General features: G+C 47.6%; 10 protein-coding genes across 10 annotated transcripts; 5 read left to right on the top strand and 5 right to left on the bottom strand.

Annotated features, from left to right (window-relative positions):
• Positions 1-74: 74 nt before the first annotated feature.
• Positions 75-3,274, bottom strand: I303_100138 (uncharacterized protein; the record flags this gene model as incomplete). The annotated part of the gene is made up of 9 exons (XM_065968052.1): positions 75-551; positions 683-873; positions 960-1,166; positions 1,288-1,463; positions 1,532-1,576; positions 1,659-1,798; positions 1,892-2,374; positions 2,475-2,760; positions 2,883-3,274. The coding sequence occupies 9 exons, from the start codon at positions 3,272-3,274 to the stop codon at positions 75-77; spliced, it is 2,397 nt and encodes a 798-aa protein (XP_065824124.1).
• Positions 3,275-3,853: 579 nt separating this feature from the next.
• On the top strand, positions 3,854-5,770 carry I303_100137 (uncharacterized protein; the record flags this gene model as incomplete). The annotated part of the gene is made up of 1 exon (XM_018403514.1): positions 3,854-5,770. One exon carries the CDS (start codon positions 3,854-3,856, stop codon positions 5,768-5,770), a length of 1,917 nt encoding a protein of 638 aa, XP_018266168.1.
• A 487-nt stretch (positions 5,771-6,257) lies between these two features.
• I303_100136 (uncharacterized protein) lies at positions 6,258-7,755 on the bottom strand (the record flags this gene model as incomplete). The annotated part of the gene is made up of 7 exons (XM_018403513.1): positions 6,258-6,314; positions 6,424-6,567; positions 6,676-6,838; positions 6,928-7,064; positions 7,157-7,312; positions 7,404-7,467; positions 7,538-7,755. The coding sequence occupies 7 exons, from the start codon at positions 7,753-7,755 to the stop codon at positions 6,258-6,260; spliced, it is 939 nt and encodes a 312-aa protein (XP_018266167.1).
• Positions 7,756-9,210: 1,455 nt separating this feature from the next.
• On the top strand, positions 9,211-11,233 carry I303_100135 (uncharacterized protein; the record flags this gene model as incomplete). Its single annotated transcript, XM_018403512.1, has 8 exons — positions 9,211-9,227; positions 9,440-9,602; positions 9,682-9,872; positions 9,928-9,979; positions 10,037-10,614; positions 10,699-10,808; positions 10,884-11,008; positions 11,081-11,233. 8 exons carry the CDS (start codon positions 9,211-9,213, stop codon positions 11,231-11,233), a joined length of 1,389 nt encoding a protein of 462 aa, XP_018266166.1.
• Positions 11,234-12,045: 812 nt separating this feature from the next.
• I303_100134 (uncharacterized protein) lies at positions 12,046-13,831 on the top strand (the record flags this gene model as incomplete). Its single annotated transcript, XM_018403511.1, has 2 exons — positions 12,046-12,086; positions 12,175-13,831. 2 exons carry the CDS (start codon positions 12,046-12,048, stop codon positions 13,829-13,831), a joined length of 1,698 nt encoding a protein of 565 aa, XP_018266165.1.
• A 290-nt stretch (positions 13,832-14,121) lies between these two features.
• On the bottom strand, positions 14,122-15,189 carry I303_100133 (uncharacterized protein; the record flags this gene model as incomplete). The annotated part of the gene is made up of 1 exon (XM_018403510.1): positions 14,122-15,189. One exon carries the CDS (start codon positions 15,187-15,189, stop codon positions 14,122-14,124), a length of 1,068 nt encoding a protein of 355 aa, XP_018266164.1.
• An 805-nt stretch (positions 15,190-15,994) lies between these two features.
• I303_100132 (uncharacterized protein) lies at positions 15,995-17,763 on the bottom strand (the record flags this gene model as incomplete). The annotated part of the gene is made up of 6 exons (XM_018403509.1): positions 15,995-16,151; positions 16,245-16,380; positions 16,515-16,785; positions 16,904-17,021; positions 17,101-17,258; positions 17,356-17,763. The coding sequence occupies 6 exons, from the start codon at positions 17,761-17,763 to the stop codon at positions 15,995-15,997; spliced, it is 1,248 nt and encodes a 415-aa protein (XP_018266163.1).
• Positions 17,764-18,665: 902 nt separating this feature from the next.
• I303_100131 (uncharacterized protein) lies at positions 18,666-19,685 on the top strand (the record flags this gene model as incomplete). Its single annotated transcript, XM_018403508.1, has 1 exon — positions 18,666-19,685. One exon carries the CDS (start codon positions 18,666-18,668, stop codon positions 19,683-19,685), a length of 1,020 nt encoding a protein of 339 aa, XP_018266162.1.
• Positions 19,686-20,099: 414 nt separating this feature from the next.
• On the bottom strand, positions 20,100-20,920 carry I303_100130 (uncharacterized protein; the record flags this gene model as incomplete). Its single annotated transcript, XM_018403507.1, has 2 exons — positions 20,100-20,390; positions 20,654-20,920. The coding sequence occupies 2 exons, from the start codon at positions 20,918-20,920 to the stop codon at positions 20,100-20,102; spliced, it is 558 nt and encodes a 185-aa protein (XP_018266161.1).
• A 633-nt stretch (positions 20,921-21,553) lies between these two features.
• Positions 21,554-23,822, top strand: I303_100129 (uncharacterized protein; the record flags this gene model as incomplete). The annotated part of the gene is made up of 8 exons (XM_018403506.1): positions 21,554-22,140; positions 22,228-22,315; positions 22,442-22,543; positions 22,617-22,657; positions 22,758-22,906; positions 23,019-23,296; positions 23,371-23,451; positions 23,529-23,822. The coding sequence occupies 8 exons, from the start codon at positions 21,554-21,556 to the stop codon at positions 23,820-23,822; spliced, it is 1,620 nt and encodes a 539-aa protein (XP_018266160.1).

Genomic DNA, 23,822 nt, shown 5'->3' with positions numbered 1-23,822 from the left:
TTCTTGTCCTCAACCTCTGGAAGTTGGCTATCCGAGAGAAAACAAAAGACATGACGGCTTCATTCGCGTATGACTCACTCCGCTTTGAGCGCTCGGCCAATCTCTCGACCACCTTCTTCCCCACCATTCCAAAACCCAGCAACATCCTTCCACGCATCTTTCTCCCATACTCTCTTCTTCTCCTTTCTGCTCAGACCATTTTCATTTACATTGGCACTAGCACTAGTATTCGCCGAAAGAAGCTTTTGAACTTCTTTCTCCTCTTCGCTATTTCTCCACAAGGTTCTCTCCGCCAAGCCATTAACGATCCAGTTCAAGATGATATACCCGTGGCTGGCCAAAAGGGCGATTAGTCCCAAGGGTACCAAAGTAGGTAAGATCGCTTTGACCGTCGGGGACTCGGTGTAATTGGAGATTATGTGATGTAAAGACGCCGAACCTGGGATAGGAGTTACGTTGGGGTTGGGAGTCTGGTCGGAATGATAGACGTATGGACGGAATAGGTAGATCAATGTTGAGTTGGTGATAGCTCCGATCCATGAGATTATGCTCTATGATTTCGACAATCGACATTCATTGACAAAATCAGCAAAGAGTATTTTCGACTCTCTTTATTCGGACTCTTTGTTACCCCAAACCAGGAGCAGATATAAGCGGGAAGATCCAAGCAAAATCAACTCACCAAAGTCTCAAGCCATGATCCGATAGTCTCCACTCGGTCCCCGACAGGCCGTCTGACATGTTTACAGATCTTCAAAGCGTCACTTCGCAGCTCGACGTAGTTGTTTATCAGCGCGAAAAGCGGCGCAAGTGGCCAGACGATAGACCAGATCGTCACATATCCAAATTGCGTGACCATCTCGGCGTAATCGGCTAATCAAGCGCATTTCGATACAGACATCAGCACACATGACAACTAGACGAGATTTACAAAGCATGATTTAGAAGGCTCAACCCACTGAACAACGAATAATCGGGTAACGCCAGTTCCCTCTCAACTTTATCCATGAACCTCTGTTCAACCTCATCTTCGGTCTGAGGGGGTTTCTCAGGGGTATCTTGTCCTCGTGACTTGATAGTCTCCTTTATGGTTGTTTTGCCAGCTCGCCAATCATCGACGAACCGCGTGACGTATGGGAGGCCAAGCTCCAGGAATGCGTTGATGACTATCAAGCGGATCAGTGAGCTGTCCTGGGATGGATATCATTATAGCATACCTTGATTCGTTACGGTATCTAAGGCGGAGATGTCAGCTCGTACGCATGCATAGACTAAGGTGAGACGTACAAGCAAATAGTTGACCCTTCAATCGTCCAGCTTTGATACCTTTTTGCTCTTTCCCACTTGTTCGCGGTCCAAGACCAGCCTTCTCAGGGGTGGAAGCCACATTCATTGTATCCTGCTTGGTGAGCCGGTGCTGGACATTGGCCATGATGAAGGAGCCGAATGGTACGTATATATACCTGGAATTAGTATCAGTCAAGGACCCTTTTTGTCGTTGTCTGAGGTTCCGGAAACGTTGAAGGCTTACGCAGACAAGAACAGACCGAGATAAGCCACAATACCATTCATTGCGCTAGATTATAATGATCAGCTTTTTCCACGATATCACTTACTAGCTACTCATGCGATGTGAGTCGATATGAGGCTGGACATACAATGTTTTGGCTGTAAGACTCTTCTCTGCGCCGACGGGGGTAGGATGATCTTCCCAGCTGACCATCGATCTCGCTAAACTTCCATACGCAGCTACGATCTGCGGTACGACGATAGCGAATAAAGCGGTAGGCAGCAGGGGCTATGGAAAAAGCCAAGAACGATGATCGTCAGCTATGTGCTGTTGATATTGTAATCGCCTTTTGAAGGATGATTATGCAGACGGTGCACTCACTACTACCTCTTTTCCGAATCCGTCGTAAGCCTGACCAACAAATGCTTCAAGCATGAAAATACCCAATAACACTACACCCAAACCCACTCCACAAGCGATGATGATCGGTACTGAAGCGGCGACCTTGATGTCCCGCTTGAGATCGTTTCCAGCTTGTACGACATCAACAGCATCACCTCCGGTGGGCGATGCGGATGGAGATTGCTTGTCCAGACCCAGGTTGGCGACGTATTCTGGACGTAATCTTCCTACCGCAACCGATTCGCATCCTCTCGTTCCCCATCTGACGGCGAGCTTCCGTTCCTTGATTCTCCAGATGGCTACGAACGCAGTGGAGTATATCGAAAGTAGGAAAGCGTATAAAGGGGGATACGAATCTGCAGGTGTGAGTAAGTAGAACAGGACGGAAATCACTGATAATGGTAATAAGGAAAGGGTGTATGTGGTGAGGAAATTGAAGTACAGATGAACAGGTGGGGGTTGCTATATTAGTCCATGTGAGAGCGTATCAGTCCGGCAATTACTAGGTGAGGCATAACAAGGTTTGATGGGATAGAATTTTGACAGTGGTCGATGCGCTTACATGTTCTCCCAAGCCTTTGCCTTCCACACCATCGAGACCCTTCAAAAGCCCGATCCTCCAATCACCGCCTGTGGTCCATCTTTCTACCCATTCTTTGTCGGCCAGCTCGTCATGAAGAGCCATGATCGACTTGACGCGGCTCCATTTACCTTGGTTAGGTGTAATTCCTAGACCATCTTGAATCGCTGGGGCGGTAAGCAGGTTATATATCAATCGGATCCGAGTCGATGGTGACGCTGGTAATGGATGAGAATGAGGAGGGAGATTATGAGCTTGGTCGAGCGATCTAGCAAGATACGAATTATTCCAGTCCGTCAACATCTTCTCTATACCTCGAATAAAATAGCATGCCAAATTGAATTCTTGTGCTCGGAGACTCGGACGACGATTCCTGACAATCGAACTTACCGTTCTCTCTCGACGAGCTCAGCGACTTTATCGTCTTCCGCTCCGACGAAGATCCAAATCTCCTCTTGACCTTTGGAGGCCTTATCTTTGGAAGGCTTCTTCGCTTTCGTACCGATTTTCAGCCCATCTTCAGATTCTAGAGCTCGCAACAACCGCTCGTAGCCATCTTTGATCTCTTGTTCGGCCTGGACTCGGTTTTGGCTTTTACCAAGCGAGATATCGTAGGGAATGACAAAATCGACTCTGTAAGGATTCGTATCGAATGCATTGCCAAGAGAAGTCGAACGAGATTGGACGGGTGGTCCAGGTGCTGTATCCCGAGCCGGTGGAGCTGGAGGAGGCTGATGAGACATTGAGCGAGTGACTCTTTGCGGTGTATCTGGAGTGGTCATGTTAGTGGATCAATAGGCCAGAGGCTTTCTCTTGGCTTATATATCTGATTGAGGGGGGCCGTCTGTTTATACAAGGGTTGATGGGAATGACGTTTGGAGTGCGAAGTAAGTGAGCTTGAACTGCATTCTTCATTCTCACACCATACCATGCTCCTTCATGCATCATGCATCATGTTCCCTTCGAACGAAATGACGTATAGCTTTCGTTCCTGACACACACACATGATACAAAATCCCGATAAGTGTAAAAGGTTGATTGTTCAGTGAATGATTAGGAATGTTTGTAATTGATGTTTAATCCAGGGTTTGATTTTTTGATTTTTGTTTGTTGACGCTATCAAAGCGGAGCCTGATGCGCGTTCAACATAATTTTGGACGAGTGCTCTTGAAGGCGTCGCGGACCATTGTAGTCCACGTTCAATTCCAACATAGCCACGCAGACCAGTCGATCGACTACCAAGACACTACATCTCCGCTTGAGCCGAGAAGAAAGCTCGCGCCTTCCCGCAAAACTTCAAGACGAGCGATATATACACCGGAAGTCTGAAGGACACCAGAAGAATCGAGAGAGGAGTCAAGATGGCCAAACCAAAAGCAAAACCTACGCAACCCACCGAGGCCGAGAGCTCACAGTCGAACGAGCACGATGGCCCATCATCTATACCTCCTGCTCCTGTAGAAGCGCCGAAAGTGATGGAAGTGAAGAAGAAACGCCCAGCCAAGAAGAGGAAATCACTCACGCCCATCATCCAAATACCGTCATTCAGTGAAGAACAAATAATACAGTACCACTTGATGCACCCTTCTAATCCCTTGATAAACGAGCAATCTCAGGCCGAGCATATCACTCCGCTGCAAATGCAGAGGAAAAGGAAAAGGGAAGATAGACCTATATTCTCTCATCCATTACCTGTCATCTGGTTAGATGGTAATTCTCCCTTTCAATCGATAACGAATGGGACTGGAAATGGCAATGGTAGTAGGAGTGGGAATGGGAGTGAGACTCAAATTGAAATTGAAGGTTCAGTTGATACCCCCTCTCCGTCGAAAAATGCGAAGACCAATAACAAAAGTAAAAGTAAAAGTGAGAGTACAACGGACAGCAAGAGTAAAAAGGTCAAGACAAAACGAATCAATCTGTCAAAACGAAGCGCATCTGTACCCGACTATGCGCTGAGGGTGGACAATACGGGCAATTCAGCTGCTTTTTGGTTAGGTGATTTCGCAACGGCAAAATCCAGCTACAGCAACGGCAACATCAACAGCAATGGGAGGATTGCTCGTAGTACGAAACATCCGGGTATATCGGTGGAGACGGCGAATGGAGAGAATGAGAAGAAAAGTCGAAAGCTTGTGAATGGAGACGGGCATAGTGGACCGATAAAGGAGGCGAAAAAGGTTAAAGCTTCTAGAAAATCAAGAGCCAAGCCTAAAGAAGGAAGGGAGGCAGATACATTGGACGCGAGTCAAGATCGAGACACGATGATGGCTAATTCGACACCTCAGAAATCGCAGAACACCAAGAAGAGCAAACCAAAGGATGAAAGCATAGCGAAGGCGGAGAATGCAGGGACAAAGAAGAAGGGAGGCAAAGCGGAAAAGAACGCCGAATCAGCTCCAGCTCCGGTGTCTTCGTCCGTCGAAGCTGAAGTGCAATCCGCAATCAAACCAAAGAAACAAGTCATCAGGAAGAAAGAAGCCAAAGCACAGGCGAGTGCGGACTCTACGACTCCTTCGAAGGTTCAGCCCTCAAAATTGCAAGGTAAAGAAGCATCCAGTCTATCAGATACTTCTTCCGATGAATCGTCATCCTCCAATTCCGGATCCAAGTCAGAAACGGATAACCCTTCGGGATCGAAGAAGGACCCTGCGAAAACGACAGCATCGTGTTCATCTTCATCATCCTCCTCCTCCGCATCATCATCCGCCTCATCCTCCACCGCTTCCCCGACCACCTCCGCCGAAACCCAAAATGCTCTCACACCAACCTCAAAGCCAAAGCCAATCGCACACGCGTTGTCAGACGGACACGAAAGTGGGATGTCAACATACAATTCATCCTCATTCGACAGACCACCTCCACATCCACATCCTATATCCAGCCCTCAAAAACAGGCTGTCACCATCTCTAAGCACACACCTATACATACGACTACACCTTCGAAGTTGTCGTCGAAGTCCAAGTCAAAATCAAAATCAAAATCAAAATCAAAATCACAATCTTCGCCTGATCCAACTTCATTAAACAACACCAACACCAACACCATCCCAAAATCAGGTGCGAAGAAACGATTATCCCTCCTTCCGTCAATCTCAGCTCCAGCCGAAAATACCTCTACCTCTACCTCTACCGCTACCGCGTCCCCTTCCGCCTCAAGTCCGACTCCGGTCGAAAAGAAGAAGAATAAACGTACTTCCCTGGGAGGAGTAGGAGGGGGTAAGAGGGGGCCGAAATGGGTGACGGAGACACCTAAAGCCAAGCCAAGCCAAGTATAGTGTAACAAGATAAAAGCGAATTAGGTACAACTGCCCCGATGTGTTCGGTCACCAGTCAGTGATCTATCATTTGGGTTAAGCTTCTGTACCTTGTCATGTACGGTCATACGGCTGTATGATGATATTAGACCGTCTGCCTGACGACGATCGGCTATGTCATGTCAAATTCGTAGTTTCGGATAGAAGATTGCAGATTCCATACAATTGCTCAGAAGAAAGCATAGTTCCGCAAGAGCAGCTTAGACATGTGAGCCCTATCATTGTACGCCAAGACAGCCATGCTCATGCCATACCATGTCATATATGTAATCAATCTTGTCTAATGTCGTCTCATGAGCCTATGTATTTTGTTTATACATATGCAAACCATAGTCTAGCTTTATACTACTACCTGCACAATAGCACAGGCCTTACTCGCATTACCCTTGATTCCACGCCAGTATGGCCTACTCATCCAGCGTATCCAGAATGATTATTTAATCATTCATCACCAGAGGCTTTCCATTGCCTTGAGCGATAACTCGACTCCCACAAAAGTAGCGGCCTTCAATAGAGAAAAAACATCATCAATAAATGACCCAGAAATGATGTATGTGCGAAGGAGATGAGTGTGGAAGGCACAAAAAGGGTCGATGGTAATTTTCACGACTCACATTCGCAGGGAAAGCTCTAGCCATTGCAGGTCCGAAACCCTTCCACAAAGCCGTCACTCCATCCGCAGCGATCAATTTCCTAGCGCAATCCATAAATCCAGTATATGTCCCGTGAGGCGCAGATTGAAGTCGGGATTTAATAGTCTGTGATACGCCAGTTTCACATCAATCCGATCAGCTAATAATTCTTGAACGAATTCGCAAGCCCTATAAAAAGGGGCATGTGGATAGACATTGAGGTGCTTGACTTACATCAGGGGGAATGGCTAAACTCCACATAGCCACACCGGCAGTACCTCCAGCAGCCATGATCGCAGGTAATGACAATGGAGGCGCGGGAGCTTTCTCGCCGTTCGGTAAAGTCTCAGGGGCTGATGAGAGTTGTTTTTTCAGTAGTTCGTAGGTAGCAAAATACCTGTTAAACAAGCGTGTTTGTCAGAATCGAATACGAAAACCTTAGACCGTCATTGATGATGACGATGATGAAGAGCTGAAACTACTTACACTGCACTCCCAGGACCGTCCCTGGCCAAAGTAGCGAAAGTACCCCTGAACAAACTTCTCAGACCTCCTTCCGCGTATAGCTTCCTGACCACGTCTATAGGGCCATTGTACATCGATGATCCACCTTGACCTTGGACCTGGTCAGATACATATGCATTAGCGCCTTGCGAAACAAAAGACTACTTTGGAATAGCAAGCATGGCTAGAAAGAGGTTTTCTCCTGACGTACTTGTAATAATACCTTAACTCGCTCTGCAGGAGCAGCTACCAAAGTTGCGGGGACGGCACTGAACCCTCCCGCAATGGCTAATTCAGGTATCGATAATGCCTGGGAAGTCCTGTCGGGTGTAAAGGAGTATACAAGTCGTTTACCAAGATCGTATCCCTATGACCACTCATCAGTTGAATCATTCCAGCTCCGACTGAGAATACTTGATACCAAAGCTATTCGCTCGAAGGGAGGGAGCCTCACTTACCCAGAAAGAAATGGCGAAGATGGGAGTAACACCTAATATGGGAGGTGTGATACCTCTGTACATACTGTATATTCCGCTTGGACATCAGCTCACTTCTCCGTTGTTGCCTGAGGCAAACGGTGAACCTGACTCACCCTCGGATACCATCCTGAGCTATCGTCTTTCGCACGACATCAACTGCACCGGTATACGTGCCCGGCGAAGCAGTTTGTAATCTTGTTTTCGTCAAGTCGAACGGATGTCCAACCAAGACACAGGAGATACCGCCGAAACCACCTGATAGGAATGACTTGATGGGGTCAACGGTCTGTTTGGTCGAGGAGAGCTCGATATCGGAGCCTTCGTCTGACATCTTGGGCGTATTAAATGTGAAGAGATGTAGGGTGGGTATTCTATGTCTATATGGCAATTAGGTGTAGAGCAAGCAGATCGGTATCTCTGACGATATATAGAAGCTAGCAAGGTGTGTGAAGCGAGCAATACGGATGAGACTGGCAAAGGTAAACACCTTGATTTATATACTCTTGTCGAGTCTGAATGAGACGTTGTTAGCCGGACATAATCCCGACTGAACAACAAATCTCATTTTCAACGAATCACCCTCTCGGTTATTCACCATACATATACAACCGGACTGAAAACACAGGCATATACCATGACGTGTCGTTTCAGCTTTCTTGTCCTGTGCATAGATTGATAAGCTCATGACTCCCCATTCATATTCATATAGGGACAGGGTAAAAGGGTGATGATCGAATTACTCACGCAGGTAAATCTGATTTGTATGCTACGAGGGACGGGGCATCTCATAGCTTTTAACTTGATAACGGCATTTTCTGTATGGTGCTAAATGCTAATGAATGATGACGCGGTGTAGTGAAACGCTCTATGAATACTCCTCGTAGTAATTAAATCGTTGCTGGTAATAATTCCGCAACCCGCAACTCTACCATCTTCCATTCTCGTCTGATCGAATCATCGTCATCACCATCACATAGCTCACAACGTGACTCACCTTGAGATCAACTCACATTATCTGGGTCTATTGTATTTCCTCACTTCCCAATATATCTTACACCGCTCGCTCTTCCAAACGAAGTAACTCGCATCGCTCAAACATACACTGCAGCAGCCAGATACGGAGCCAAATTGAGCTCTATCCGTACAACACACTCAACCGCCCGAAACCGAGAAGCCCGAGGAGACGTTACTACTACCGCACTTCCTTACGCGTATTTGCACCACACGACTTTCTCATTACCTTCTTACAGTCTGCTTAGCTCAGCAAGTGGATATTCCTCCTGCATTCACGGGTCAACACCTCCACCATACAACAGAAATCTGGGCCAGATCCTTCCCCGTATTCCACCCTTAAAGCGATTAGACTATACTCTACCAACATGTTATCAAATAATCCTAATAGCAACTCACAAAGCTCGTTGTCGAAAGCACATCCCGATCATCCAAAGTTGGCCGACCTCGCATCCTCAAACAAAGATGATTGTACGTTTATCTGTTCATTTCTTTGTCTATTCTGCGTGCCGCTCTCATATATCGAACTGTTGTAATATCGTTGTCGCATTCTATTTTGTCGCGGCCTCTTCCCATTGACATTGACATCGACATCATCATCCTTTGCGCAAACTACATTACACACTGCCTCGTCATCGTTTTCCATTTCGTGCTTCATCATATGTCAAATTCCAAACTTCCCAATAACACCAATAGTGACAACAATACCAAAAAGATAAAGTGGAACAGGAGAGTATCTGACTTTATGATCAAATCAATAGCCAACTCCGCCGCCATGGGACAAGGTGGAATGTAAGTCGCCTCCATATATCGCTGATTACTTGGAAACAACATACTGACATGCGCTTTGATCGTCATTGAATCATCAACATCAATGTCATTGCTTTATCTGTGTTCCTGGTAACATGCACCTCAACGCTCAAACCATCATCTTCATCTCTATTTCATCGCCTCTTTTACCGCCATATCAATTCTGAACTATACTTTCCCGGCTGTCACTACAGTGCTGTGACCTCGCCACAACAGACTACCACCCCGACATCCATCTCAGATTACGATTCTCCCGCCAACTCACCTGAGATGCCCCGTCGTCCCGGTGGTTTGAGCGATGGTCCCAATGCGAGAAGTAAGACAATTACTGTTGCAGACAGCGGAGACACATTCGGTGTAAGTCATGGACGGTGCATCTTCTGAGCTAAGAACCCCGGACACTTCAAGGCTGATGGTTCTACGTCTATCTGAATAGGTTCTCAATCGTCATCCTGCCCCAGTGGATACACCGGAGAAGAGTAGCGATCAACAATCCACCAAGGTGACATTCCGAGTCGGAGTCAGCGAGGACAAGAACAAGCGATGTAGACGAACAATGGAAGATGCGCATAGTTTCGTATATGATTTCGCCGGAGTCAAGGGGCAAGGATACTTTGCCGTCTTCGAGTGAGCAGCTATTGGAGTTCTAAAGACATAACAGCTAGCTTACCCATCGTAATAGTGGACATGCGGGTAAACATGCTGCTGAGTGGTGTGGCCAAAACTTTCACGAAGTGGGTCAGCTTTCCTTTCCCCTATTGAAGTTTCGAAGCTGACTAGAGTCGTTTCAGTACCTCCTCGATGCCATTCTTACCCATCCTGATCAACCTATCCCCGACCTGATGAACAAGACATTCCACGTTGTCGACTCACGACTCTCCCATCTCGCTCAAGCCGGGAAAACATCTTCGGGTTGTACGGCGGTAACAGCGTTCCTGAGGCTGGAAAGAGGAGACGACAAGAAAGGGTACCTCAATTCGGGTTTACAACCTCGAGGATTGATGGAGGGTCGAGGAGAAGAAGAGTTGGAAGCTCAGACCGCCCTTCAACCTGGATCGAGAAGATCTTCTATGGGAGGAGGGACTTCAGGTCAAATGGGAGGAGCTGGTGCACCCGGCAACGGATCGAGCTCCTCTGGAAGCCTGGCTCGAAGGATGTCGTCTAAACGAATCAAAGACTTCGTAAAGTCCCTCACTGGGTCCACGTCGTCAAGCAATAAAGACGATGATGATGCCGTGGCGGAAGACGACGAGGATGTGATCAAGGCTGAAGATGGTACGAAGGTCGAAGCTATTGACCCGGGAGAGAACCCTAGCATCAAGAGAGTGCTGTATACGGCTAATGTCGGTGACGCACGAGCTGTCATCTGGTAGGTCTTCCCTCCCGCCTTCCCCTCCCCTCCCCCAACACACACATCCGTGATACAAAGCTGAAGCCGACATTTATGGCATAGTCGAGGAGGTAAAGCTGTTCGATTGACATATGATCATAAGGGATCTGACGCACAAGAAGCGAAGAGAATCACGGATGCAGGTGGTTTTGTCATGAACAACAGGGTCAACGGTATGTCTCGCACAGTCCGAAGCACTCGATGCTTGTCGCGACATGAGTGATCGAAGCTCATTGTTCTTGTCATAGGCGTCCTTGCGGTGACAAGGTCGCTTGGTGATTCCTCCATGAAGGAATTCGTCGTCGGTTCCCCCTATACCACAGAGACTGCCTTGGACGAGCAAGACGAATTCTTGATCGTGGCCTGTGATGGAGTAAGTGATTCTCCCTATCGCCACCGTTGTACATTCCATGAAGGCGATACTAATTAATTGGTCTTTGTATAGCTCTGGGATGTGTGTGAGGATCAAGAAGCCGTAGATCTGATCCGACAAATAACCGATCCTCAAGACGCATCGAAGTACTTGCTTGATCACGCCATGTCGAATTACTCTACGGATAATCTGAGTGTCATGGTCATCAGGTTCACCCATGCTTAGGGAGATCAGCCGACGATTAAAAGAATTAGCATCATCTTCATTGAACATCCCAAACGTTTTGCAAGAATCGATTTCCCTTTCTGAACGTTTCACGCAATCGAGCAATTACCTTTTACTTCCAGCGCAACCGCAGACCACAACTTACGATGTATCAATAAGCACGACAAATGCCATCATCCATCAAGGCTCGGTCGTTCTCGCAGTGGAAGCCTGACGAAAGCATCCCTTGGTCTGATCAGGCGGAGAGGCGGGAGTGAGAGTGCGAGTGATGTTGAGTCTCATGCAAACAATGTAAATGTCAATGAGCTTGTGCTCCCATTTTAGCATCTCTTACACACTATCTCACTGACTCATGACTAAAATTCCTGAACAACATCGTCATCGAGGAGGATGACGACCGGATCATCCTTTGATCAATCAATTACCCCTTGTTACCCTTTGGCCGAGATAAGAAGATAAAGGAGCGGTAGAGTGTCATCGATCTTTCTTCCATTCATAAGGTTCATATACTGATAATCGGTAAATCGAGCACAAACGATTCTTTGGGATTGTCTATCGGTCCAAGGTCCAAGGAAGGACGAGACCCAACTGACAATTCGCGAAACAGGAATGAACACGTCACTTGATCTGCTATTGCAAGATATACATATATACCATTCCAACAAAGTGGACATTCCTGCTCATTTCCCTTACTGTCCTTGAGCATACACATGCGAATCACTAAACATTCATCGTTCCCTAGCACGAATTATCCACTACGGCATCATATTACTAGTATACCAGAACATTGGATTTAGACGTTGATATTGAGAATGATTGCTACTGCAAAAGCCATTCCGGACATTCCGGCAGGGTGAGTCGCAGGCTGTTTAGCTCTATTCCGCCCGTTAAAAAGGTTTTACATCGCACCCTCGCTAATGGTTGATGGAACGAGATTTTAGCCCTCACGTCGAATCCCTCCCATCTCTTACGCGAGGCGACTCGACCACAAGGTCAGGCTCAGGATCAATCTCGTACCCGCGATCAATCTTACTGTCCCTCGCCACGTCGACCCCACACAATACAGAGACGAAACGCAGGATCTCCAGACGCTTGAGCTCTTTCACGCCCATCCTGCGACACAGTCCTACGCCCACACCCGCTGATGGTGGGGAACCAGATACAATTATATTCGGAGGGGGATGGGCATTTGATTCGAGTTTATTGGATAATCAGCCTATCTCAAAGGACCTGCCTATCCCTCCTACAGGCGAGAAACATCCTTGTGATAGATCGCGTACCTCTGTATCCAGAGGAGGGAGCTACGATGCTCTGGGTCAGGGTCAAGGTCAATACATGTACCCCTCGGACAGGTTGTATGATCATTCCGTGGGCGAGAATGAGAGGAGGGTTCCTATTTTGGTGGATTTCCAACATCCCGATCCATTCAACGTCAACGTCAACGCCAACGCCAATATCAGCTTCAATAAGGGTACCGCCCGTGAATTCCCTCATGATCATGACCTTGACCGAGCCTTGAACGAGTCGCCAAACTCCTTGGACCAACAAATTATTCATCACTTACCTCATTTACCTCAAGGCGCCCAGAATAGCGATCTCCCGGTCAAGTCATTGTCTATGAACAGTTTCCCGAAATCGGTCAATTCGTCGTCCACCTCCCTCAAGGAATTCGGCATGAGACTGGGTGCAAGAGAAGATGTACCGGTACTACCCAATGGCGAGACTTTTGGGAAAGTCTCAAGATCTAATAGTGGCTCGTCGCTTTCTTCTCAACGCTCTTCTTCTTTCTCAAGAGATAAGAACGAGCTCAATCCGTTTGCACCTCCATTCCCACTTCCCACCACGACCGCCATTGAAAAGTCAAACACAACTCCTACTGCCGGTGCTAGGAATAATGGTGATGGTATCTTACAGCCTAAACCAATCAAGCACAACAATATGGACAAGACAGGCAACAGCGGCAATGACGGCAAATCCATCCGTTTTGGCGAAAGACTACCATCGAGACCAAATTCTAGAAGCATTTCCCCCTCGCCCTCCCTCTCGCCCTCGATCTCGAACGAGGCTTCACTGCCATTACCTAAACTACCTTCTTCCCTTCCACAGAAACCTAGCCCCTTACCGCCGGTTTTCGTGAAACGCGAAAGTGCAGCACTGCCTCAACCGATGTCATTGCCCGACATCGCGCCTTTGGGGGTGCAGTGGACGGGCGAGAATTCCCTTAGCGGGAACGAGAAAAGAAGGAGAGCGAGCAATGGTAATATCAACAGCTATAGCAACAGCTATTGCAACAGTAACGGCAGTGGCAATGGTAATTTACATGCTGCTGCTGCTGCGGGCATCTCAAGAGGAAGTTCTCCACTAGGAATGGGCAGATTGAGTGGGAGTGCCCCGAATTCAAGAAGAGGTTCTTTCAACTCCATCACTGCCTCTGCAGCGTCATCTTCGTCTGACGCTACCCTCGTACCTGGAAGAGATAGGTTGGGAAGATCCGGTTCCACCAGCGGACTCAAAGGAGATAAGTCGGCGTCCGGGTTGGGGCTGGCGAGAGTGAATAGTAGATTGCGAGGCGATAGTCTGCCCAGACAGAGATGGTAGCTGTACTACGTCCAGCTCAGGTGGCGGTCATCTGTAGTACTTTTACCGAGATTCAAAACCTCGTGCTTACAACCCTGTAGATGATGCATCCACGGGAATGAGTGGGGCATGACGTCTGAATGCTGTTCATACTATCCGATGCATATTGATAATTCGTGCATTGGACTCTCCGAAGAATTCAGAACGGATGAAAGTCCGCCCAGATCGACCCCAACGCTACAAATCGCAGTCTATTCAGTAATTCAGAAGTTGCACCCATCGTTCTCTGTTTGTGATTCGTCCGCAGCACCTTAAAAATCGCCGTCGCATTCCATGTAGGATGCAAGTGATCCAGGGATTCTGCGCCCAAGACTGACAATGCCTTTCCGAATCACTCTGTCGGTGAACTCATCCTCAAGGTCGATCCTGAGCTGCATCTCTTCTTCCCTGCATGCAGTCCAGTTCGCAATATCTCCCTCCGTCATTTGACAAAACTCAGCAGCCTCGTCCACCGTCAATTTCCCCTTCGTTCGCAATTCTCGCATCCGTGCGACTCTCGCAACATCCACCTGGATTGATGGAGTTTTCGGGGTATAGCCGGAATTGGCCGCAAGTGTCTTGAATTCAGGCCAAAGCATGAATACAGATTCGAATCTGTTCCCTGGATGTCCCGGGAGTCTCTCATACGGATTGATCAGGAGTGTAGGTTCCAGGTCCAAGTAAACAGAATCGAAAGTCATCGCTGCGCAGCGATTCGTGAATTCCACACAATGGGGATTGGCGCAGTTGATCTTTTTAGTCCATTCATCGGGGTATCGCGTGTGGATGTTTGGGGGAACGCTGGAGCTTAGGAAATGGTGGTTGTTAGCTAGGGATTTGGCTAGATGGTAGAAATGATATTGTGCTGCTTGCTCGTTAACAGACTGCTCCGCTATGACTATGGTTGTGGGTGAAGTGACGGTGAAGATGTGGCGTGAGGGACAATCGATTTGCTGGCCTATATAAAGTCGTTTTTCCATCTGTTTGATCGCCTCATCCTCATCCTCGTCCTCGCTCGTACCCGTACCGTAATACTGAGGATCGACCCGATTTTTGTGAGTCACAAGCAAAGACGCGAGGTCCTTTGAATGATCCAGTAAATCCTGAGTCGCCCCGCCTAAAAAGAAAGGCGCCAAATGGGTGGGTGGTGTGCTCTCTCCGCCAGAAAAGAGGAATTGAGAGAGCTCGACGTGTCCTCCTGAGACTTTCCGAATGTAGTCTGTCTCATTGTGGTCGACGAACGACGTGTGTCCGCCATCGTTAGATTGGATGTCCCGTTTATGTCTTGGAGGGAAGAGCACGGAAAGAGTATTAGTTGTAGTACCTTGAGTGTCGGCCATACTGCGATTGGTAGATTAAGTGCAATAGCTTCAAATGTTAGCTGAAGGTTGTACACGACACAGTGATGACACCGAGAATATGGGGTACATAAGCAAAAGCAACAGAGACCGATTGGGCGGTGTTGTACTTTTGGTATTATATTATATACAGTAGGTATCGATGAACCGACTAACAACTCGATATTATACATTATTATACAGTGATATCGAAGGCGTGACATTATCGAGTTCTTCGCTCCTTTGTGAAGCATACAGCTCACAGCAAGAAGCATCAGCCACAGCCACGGTGGAAGGAAAGGCATGATGATATACTTTACGGACAAACAAAGGTTCTTCGAATCTCGAATTTCGAGTGAATGCGAGTACATTATTGTAGCTGGACACTGGACAAAAAGGACAAAAAGGATGAGTATGCCCAACTAACCCATTCCACTCTTTCATATCATCACTTACAGTCCAGCTGTGGGTCAAAACTCCATTCTGGTGTGATTCTCGGGTGTCAGTACACTGGCGCGAATCAGATCAGTAAAGTAAAGTAGAATCAGGTTCGAATCGTGAGCCGCAGCAGAAATCCACTCCGAGTCGAATGCCAGGGGGATTGATGATGCAAAAATCGAAAGGCCTTTTTGGGAGCTCGATCAACAATTTAGGTGATGTACGAGTATATACAACGATGGAATCATGCATGTTTGTCGGCTGCATTGTGATCATCGAGTATCACCGAAGGTTGGTGATGCGAGTGTCAAGTGAGTGTAGGCTCCTACAAGTATAGACAACGCAGCGGCAGATGCGGCAGATTACCAGATCACCACATCCCCGGACTACCCGTCCTTCGAGGTGTTACCGTCCCACTAACGCTTTGAGGTCTCTTCACGGACGATTTCCTGAACACGCCTCCGGAGGATACTTGCGCTGATTTCACTTTGGCGGCATTTGAGATGAGTTCTGATATCATTCCGTTACTAATTCGCCGAAATCCATCAGCCGATCATCCCAGCCCTCCGACTCATGATGTAGCCATGGAAAGCACAACAAGAAAGCATGGTAATACTCACTATGTCGTTGAGTCTTGCGTTTGAGCATCTTTCAACTGTAATTCCCATGCCAACCTCGAGGAAGCCAGCGCGGACGTCTGCGCTACTTCAGCTTGTATTTTCCGTAGAGTCGCAAGTGGTAACAGCGATAAACGATCTGAGCAATGACAAGCGGTCAGCTCGGCTCCATCTCTATCTCAAGCTCAAGCCCACACCAGGATTTCGATTCCTCCCGCCTTGATGACTACGCATGTTGACAGGTATACCGCGCTCATACGACCGCGCACTCACCTTCCTCTAGTCCGCAATACTCCTCTGCCTTCTCCACATTCAAATCCGGTTTCTCCCCCAGCCCAAATCTGCCGATCCCTCTCTTCTGTCCGCCATTCGCGCTATTAGGCACGGTCTGTGCGGTATTGGGAGATACGTCTCTCGATTTGCCTTTATACGATGATGTGCTATTACGTCCGTTGACGTCCAGCGAATCTGCTCGACGAGGTGCGAGGTTCACGTTGGTCGTTATGCGAAGGGGAGGTAGGGCTGACAACCTGTGAGAGTCGACCTGCGAACGAGCGAAAGATATCAGCTGACCGAGTCCTCCTTGTCATATTCGTACCATATCGTTTGTGATGGATAGACGAGGGGACGATATGAAATCAGAGAGCATGAAGATAGCTCACTTCGTCGAGATTGACAGGTACACCCATTGATATCAGATGTTCTCGCCTGACTCTAGAACGTGTCCAGTCGAGTTGTTTTAGCATGGGCGCAGTGATCAATTGAGCGTATATATCTCGGCTATAGTAAGCGAATGACCAGATTAGCTCAGCTCAATCGAAGCTCGTGTATGATACATAAGGTATTCTGTTAAGCTCACCTAGCTTCAGCCACTAGTACCTGGGATAAACCACTGCCTATACGCGGTTGGTCTTTGGTGAGATATTCGTCGCTCGGCTGAAACAAGGGCGATAGTAAGGTCGATAGCTGGTCCAAAAGCTCTCCTTTGGGTGGGAACGGACGTAGGCTCAAGGCATGCTATAACAAAGATTCAGCTTCGTTCATCTCTGGGCTCGTGTAGATTTGGGAGATTGTCGTTGTCCATCCAACAGGAGATCACAACGGGATGACTCACCCAACGTTCAGCTTGTTCGAAAGGTTCATCTACAAAGTTCCCTCCCGATATCCCTTCGGTCTGTTGGGGTTCATCAAAATCACCTTCTTCGAAATCACCAAAATCCCCAAATCCCTCATCGTCTTCGACTCCTGCTCCTGCTCCTGCTGAGCTGAAATCTGAATTTGCATTCGCTCCACTAGGTCCGGCGATGGGAGCTGCGGTCTCACCGAAATCATCGAAATCGTCAAAGCCATCGTCGTCCGAAGCCGGAGTAGCTGATGGAGGCGGTATGGAAGCTGTCAGTGTCCCTGAGGAAGGGGACTTGGATGAAGAGGCTTTGGGAGAAGAAGCGTTTTTAGCCGGACTGGAGGGTTGTGAGGGTGATTTTGGAGTCGACGGCGCATCTGCCCATGGGTCTGAGTCCATGTTGATTGAAGTGATACTGCTCTGCGAAATGAATGAGGTGTCGTATTGTTATACAAGGCAAGCATGGAATTAAGCTGAAATGCAATCGCGAATTGTCATTGCCATCCATGGTCATAGTGGAGGGTGACATATAATCTGAAACGCGCTCTGTCTGCACCAAGGGTCTTTAAGCGGTGGCACTGATAGGTACCAGTAATGTGGCGGTGATCTATCTACCTTTTATCTACTTTCTTTCGCTTAACATCTCAGTTGGGAGCGGGAACACCTTATATATGGACACTGTGGCTCGTATTTGAGAGCTGAGGCACACAATTCGACAGTTATTATGTACATGTGGCTGTCAAGTAGTATAATGTAGTTTACAGTGAGCGGTCACCGCTCCGAATTGGCTCTGCGTCAGTCCCCCTTCAAGATCTAGTGACAAGCAGATAGTACATATGAGTGCCAAAATTCCGATCTACCTCCAAGACTCGACTTTACATATAGTGGATCGTGCTCCACGGCTATGTCTATAAGGAGGAAAGTATCGACGCGATGCAATGCAGCTACAGTAGATCAGCAGACACTCTGGCGAAGTTGAGTCAACCATGATAATCAGTTGACGGGACCAAATGACGTAACTATCCTGCGATCGACGCGTTTGATCTTACTCTACGAGTACTGAATTGAACATTACTAAACCACCGTCTCTCGAGATATATATGTGGGATCACGCGTATACTTTACTCAGTATGAATCAAGCTAATTCTTTCTTTCTCTGCTTCCCTTCATCTCTCTCATCCTGATCATAATATAGATAGTTGACTATTCTCAAGCAAGAACTAAAGTGAGTGCATTCAACAATCCTCATCACACGCCGCCACGGGTTGCTGAATTGACCTGTCTCATCGGCAGAAACCAAAATGGCCGATCCCAACTCCCTTCCTCCATTACCAGCCGACCACCTCGACCACCCCGAACAATGGGCTACAGGCTCCGAGCCCGCTACAGAAAAACAAAAGGGCTTCATCGCCGTTTTGGAGAAACAGCACCCTGAGCTGGTAGAGGATGGCGATGGTATCGAAAAGGGGGAACTAGGTAAAAGCGAAGCGAGCGAAATTATCGATTCGCTCAAGAAGGGGGAAAAGCCGAAAACACACCAAGATCCGAGTGCACCCGATACCAACACCGAAAAAGCTATCGATGAAAATGTGAATGGGGTGAATGATAAAGAGGGGGAAGTCAAGGAAGATAAAGTGGGCGAGAAACGAAAAGCCCCTTCTGGATCTACTGAGAATGAAGATAATCAGAAGATCGAGAAGGTGGCGGAAAAGGAGAAGGAGAAGGAGATCCCAGCTACTCAACATAGTCAAGTAGATGAGCTCGCTTCTTCTCAAGATCAAGATGAAGTCATCGAGGTGGACGCCGATGGGAAAGATCTGAAGGAATCAAAACAGACAACTCTGGATGGAGCGTTTGATAACGGACAGAAGAGGAATGGTGCTGAAAATGGAATGGAGGAAGGCAAAGACGAAGATCGAGCTAGTAAAAAAGCAAAACTCGATGAATCTTCGAACTCAACTGGGACTTCGACCAAGGAAAAAGTTCCAACTACGATCGATCCTACCCCGACATCTGCCTCTGAAAATAATGGCACAAAAGACGTCCAGACTTCCACTTCGACTTCAACCTCGACTGCGACTGCGCCTTCGAAGAACGACTCCGAATCGATCCCCAATCCTCCAGGCGAGACTGTACCTGGATCAGCGGGTCATCTGGATCATCCAGAGAATTGGACGACAGGTACGGAACCTGCTACGGAGAAGCAGAAGGGTTTTATAAAGGTCCTAGAAAAGCAGAAGGGCGTTGTTGAAGGAGGGGACGTGGAGCATCTGGGGAAGAGCGAGGCCAGTGAGAAGATTGAAGAGTTGAAGGAGCTGTGAAGCGGAGTGAACTCAAGAGTGAGAGAAGAGGATCAATGGCTCAACCGCATCTGAAGTCGATTGAGATGAACTGACGTGATGTGAGGAGTAGTGAATGGAAGTGAAGAATCGAGGATTTCTAAGTCATTTGAGTGCGTTCAAAAAATAAAGTAGTCGTTGCCGTACTTCTCGTTCATTATCTGTAGCTTATACATGTGTATCGTGTATCGTCATAACATGCAATTTAGTAATATGTGCTCGTTTAATGCGCTTTACATACGATACCGCTTCTCTCCCAGCTGCGATCAGTCAAGGATTGTCTTGTATTCTACAACATCTACGTTCTTCGCCTCGCCTTTTCGTCTCCTTAAGCTGTAATAGATTATTCTATCTTTTCCCCAAAAGCACATCGATGAAGTCCTTTCAATTCGATCTTCATGCCGGATCGATCTCGCCGTATCTTAATCGCTTCACATCCAACCAAGCGCCTTTCCCACCTTCGAAACTCCATCCGAGGGGTCCTAAATCGCACTCAGCACAGATCAACCACTTGACCCGTCCTTCCCCTTCTCCAGGTACATCCTTAGGAGCGAAGGGGGGCAATGGGTTCGAGGTGTCTGGACGCGAGAAGCCGATATTTTCGAATGCGAATGGGCCTGAGGGGATTGACCAGTATACGTGGGGTGAAGAGGGGGCAGGGAATGGTGAGCTGGATTCATCGGGTAGCTGCAAACGGCAGGGTGGAGTTAGTCTTAGTCCATTGATCGGAAGCTGCTCGATAGTGAATATTGGGTAACGCAAAGTATAGTATAATTCAGTAAAGCCAGGTAAAGCAGAGCGAATTAATATGAGATCGAGTATAGCAAAGTAACTTCATGTTAAAAGTAAGGATAAGTGGATCGAAACCAGGTCAAGTAGTATGCAGTGGAATAATATGATTGAATATGGACACGGAAAAGAAGAAAGAAGAGGCGCCCAGTCGGACTTACGATAGATCCTTCAACTTCAACTAATTCAGCTACTCCATCTAACAAGATGATACTACTGCATTGTTCCCTTGGACAATATATCTTACGAGTATTCACCTTCTTCTTCCCTGTACTGGAGGTAGAGGCGGAGGTGAGTTGTTCGATGGGGCTCGAGGCGAATGACTCGAATGTACTAGTAGATGGCTTTGGTCTTGAGGAAGAGGATGATGCTTGAGCGGATAAGGCAGCGAATATCTCAGCCTGAGTAGGTTGAGTAGGTTGGGCCATCGTGTCTTGTCTCGTCGTGCCTTGTCTCGTCTTGTGTTGTCTTGTCTGGTTTTTTCTCTTTCTTGACTCGATCTACCTTGATCTATGCCTTGCCTCGCCTTGCTGTGTGTGTCAATTTATACTTGATACTCGTTTGCCTTTCGCCCTTTGTGATGTCTGCTGTATCTCAGAAATTGGAATGTCTGTGCTCTGTGCGACGCATCCGAGCGTCGGTTGGATTTCCCACGTGGTTTGGCATTTGCCACCCAATTCTGAATTCTGATTTCCGGTTTGAAAGAGTACTTTACTTCTTGAAGTCATGGTGTGAACCAAACTTCTTTTCCGCCGTGTCTATCAAGCAGATCTCTTCTTCAACCTTGAGCCTTCGTCTTGGTCCTGGTCTTAGTCTTCGCCTGGGTGATAGTCTTGGTGGTTTTCGAGTCATCTTGGTCTTGGGGCAATATACCGGCCTCGTCCTTTTCTATCTTCAATCCTCAATCCTCAGCTCATCCCTACTCGGCCTTCCTTTTCAAGCAACACAATCAGCAGCAATACACTAGACTTACCTCACGGGCTCAGAAGCATCAACGTACAAGACACACTTCACATCCAGTAGCCAGTCTTCTCCTTCCCCTCGCCTCCTACGCATGCAAGATGTCCGGCCCTTTAGGTAATATACCAGGAATGACCTATGATCCTGCTCGAAACAGGTATTTCCCTACTCCGAAAGGGCCAATAGTCATCCCGACAGAGGAAGATACGAGATCATTACCATCGCCTATCTCAGGCCTTGGACCATCAAGATACAGCAGTACACTTTCAGCATCAGCATCAGCATTTTCGTCTTTCAGCTCAAATGCGGGATCATCGAGATTAGATCCTAGGACTGGGTCTCACACTAGAATGCATATGGCTATGAACAGATCTCACGCTCAAGCTCAAGCTCAAGGTCAAGCTCAATCGCAACAACAGATGCGATCGCAAGAACAGGTGCAAAACCGAGTTTACGCTAATCACCCACGAAGGACCGATCAAATGAGGAACATCGAACAACTCACTTTACCCCAGCCGGAATGCTTTAGCGTGAATGCGAACTTGATGAAGAGGAACAGGAGTGGTTCGGGATCGGCATTCGGGAAAATGGACGAGAGAAGTAGATTATCCAGAGTGGGGAAGATAAGGAAGACTGGTAGATTTGGGATTCGGTATGGAGGTGCCGCCGGGCAAGATAAGCATTTGAGGTGAGTTTTGTCCAACTCCAGAGATAAGAGATGAAAGCATTGGAAGGGATGCTCGGCCGCTGAATTGGTCCTGGAATCATGGAATAGTACACAAGATCAGATATTGAGCGATCTGGAGATGGATGTGGAACATCATGCGTGCGGATGTCATGGGGAGATCATCACCTCGTATAAGGTATGTTTGTCGGGGATGATATTAGTTCCTGCATCTCAAACCCTTTTCTTCCTGGATGAAACTCAATTCGAATTTGACCGGGTCGAATGGCTCATTCGCCCAATTATTGACTTCCCTGGAATATAGGCATTCGGAGACGAGGCTTACTACGCAACGACGGACCACGGTAAATTGATCATGCATCATAAGAACGGGAATACGGCTATCTTCTCAGTCTGCGCTCAGAACGTACGTACTGATGTTTATGGATGACTTGTAAAGCGGTCAATGCTGAAAACTGATTCTGCGTTGTCCGTCGTAGCTTGTGGGATTGCATCATGATGTACCGCGCTTAACGATGATGTGAGTTCTGTGTTCTGTCACCGGATTTAGCCCTTCAACATATTCATAACGCCGTTGGAATCACCTGCATTGCTCCGTCAGCTTATATAAGCTTGAACAGCGCTATTGCCGGAGGACCCGATCCGCACTTACACATCTTCAAGAGGGATCCAGAAAACCTCGATAATGTATTTATGAGTCATTCGGAATTAGATCTGCATAGATCCGAGATCTACGGGGTTAGCAGCTTCGATGATATCTGCACGATAGGTTAGTCAAGTCTCGACCAATCTCTCTTCCCTCCCATCATATCATCTGTCATATTGGTGTCCTGCCTCGAACGGCATGTATGAGCTGACTTCCGAGGGAATGAATTATGTAGGCGGAGCGAAAGCTATTACAACCGTAGATTATACTTCCGGTGTCCGCTCGACTCCCCGTCGATTACCCTCAGACGCACTAGCTCTGCATCAAGTTTCACGGGATCTGGTCTATGTGGGTCAACGATCAGGCAACGTCTCGCTGGAAGATCTGAGAGTGAATACAAGGCATCAGAATGTGGTGGCTTCGACAGTGAAGGGCAAAGCGGTTGTTGGTGTCAAGAGATTAGACGATTCGGCGGTTCCTTGGGGCTGCATAGTCAGCGGTATGAGCCATGAGGTGAGTTAACTATGTTCTCTTTGCTTCACTGTTGGCCCATTCAGCAGAAGTGAGATTGATCTGCCTTCGTCTAGATGCTGTTGTTCGATGTGAGATACGGCGATAAACCTCTGAGAGTATTCGAAGGGCATTTCAATACCTTTCATTCAAATGTCGTGAGTGTTTTTGTGGTGATCAAGCCACATCAGTCACCTTAAGTGAGATTGCGGCTGATAAGATGACCACTACGTAGGCTCTGGCAACTTCACCGGATGATAAGACGTTGTTCGCATCATCTTCAGATCGCAGAATCAAAGCTTGGTCCACCATCACCGGTAACCCACTCATACCTATGCCCAAGTCTAAAATTTCCGCCTCTGACTTCTCCAGGACGGGGACATGCGGTCTTTCGAATCATGCTCAAGCGGAGGATGAGAATCCCTTGACTAGGGTATTCAAGCATCGAGTCAGTCATTTAGATGTCAATGATGAGCTGGGATTGGACGTCGTGGTCAAGGGTGATCTTCTCAGGTTTGCGAGAAAATAA

Source organism: Kwoniella dejecticola, chromosome 1 (genome assembly GCF_000512565.2).
Source record: "Kwoniella dejecticola CBS 10117 chromosome 1, complete sequence".
NCBI lineage: Eukaryota > Fungi > Basidiomycota > Tremellomycetes > Tremellales > Cryptococcaceae > Kwoniella > Kwoniella dejecticola.
This window is presented reverse-complemented; position numbering and strand designations above follow the sequence as displayed.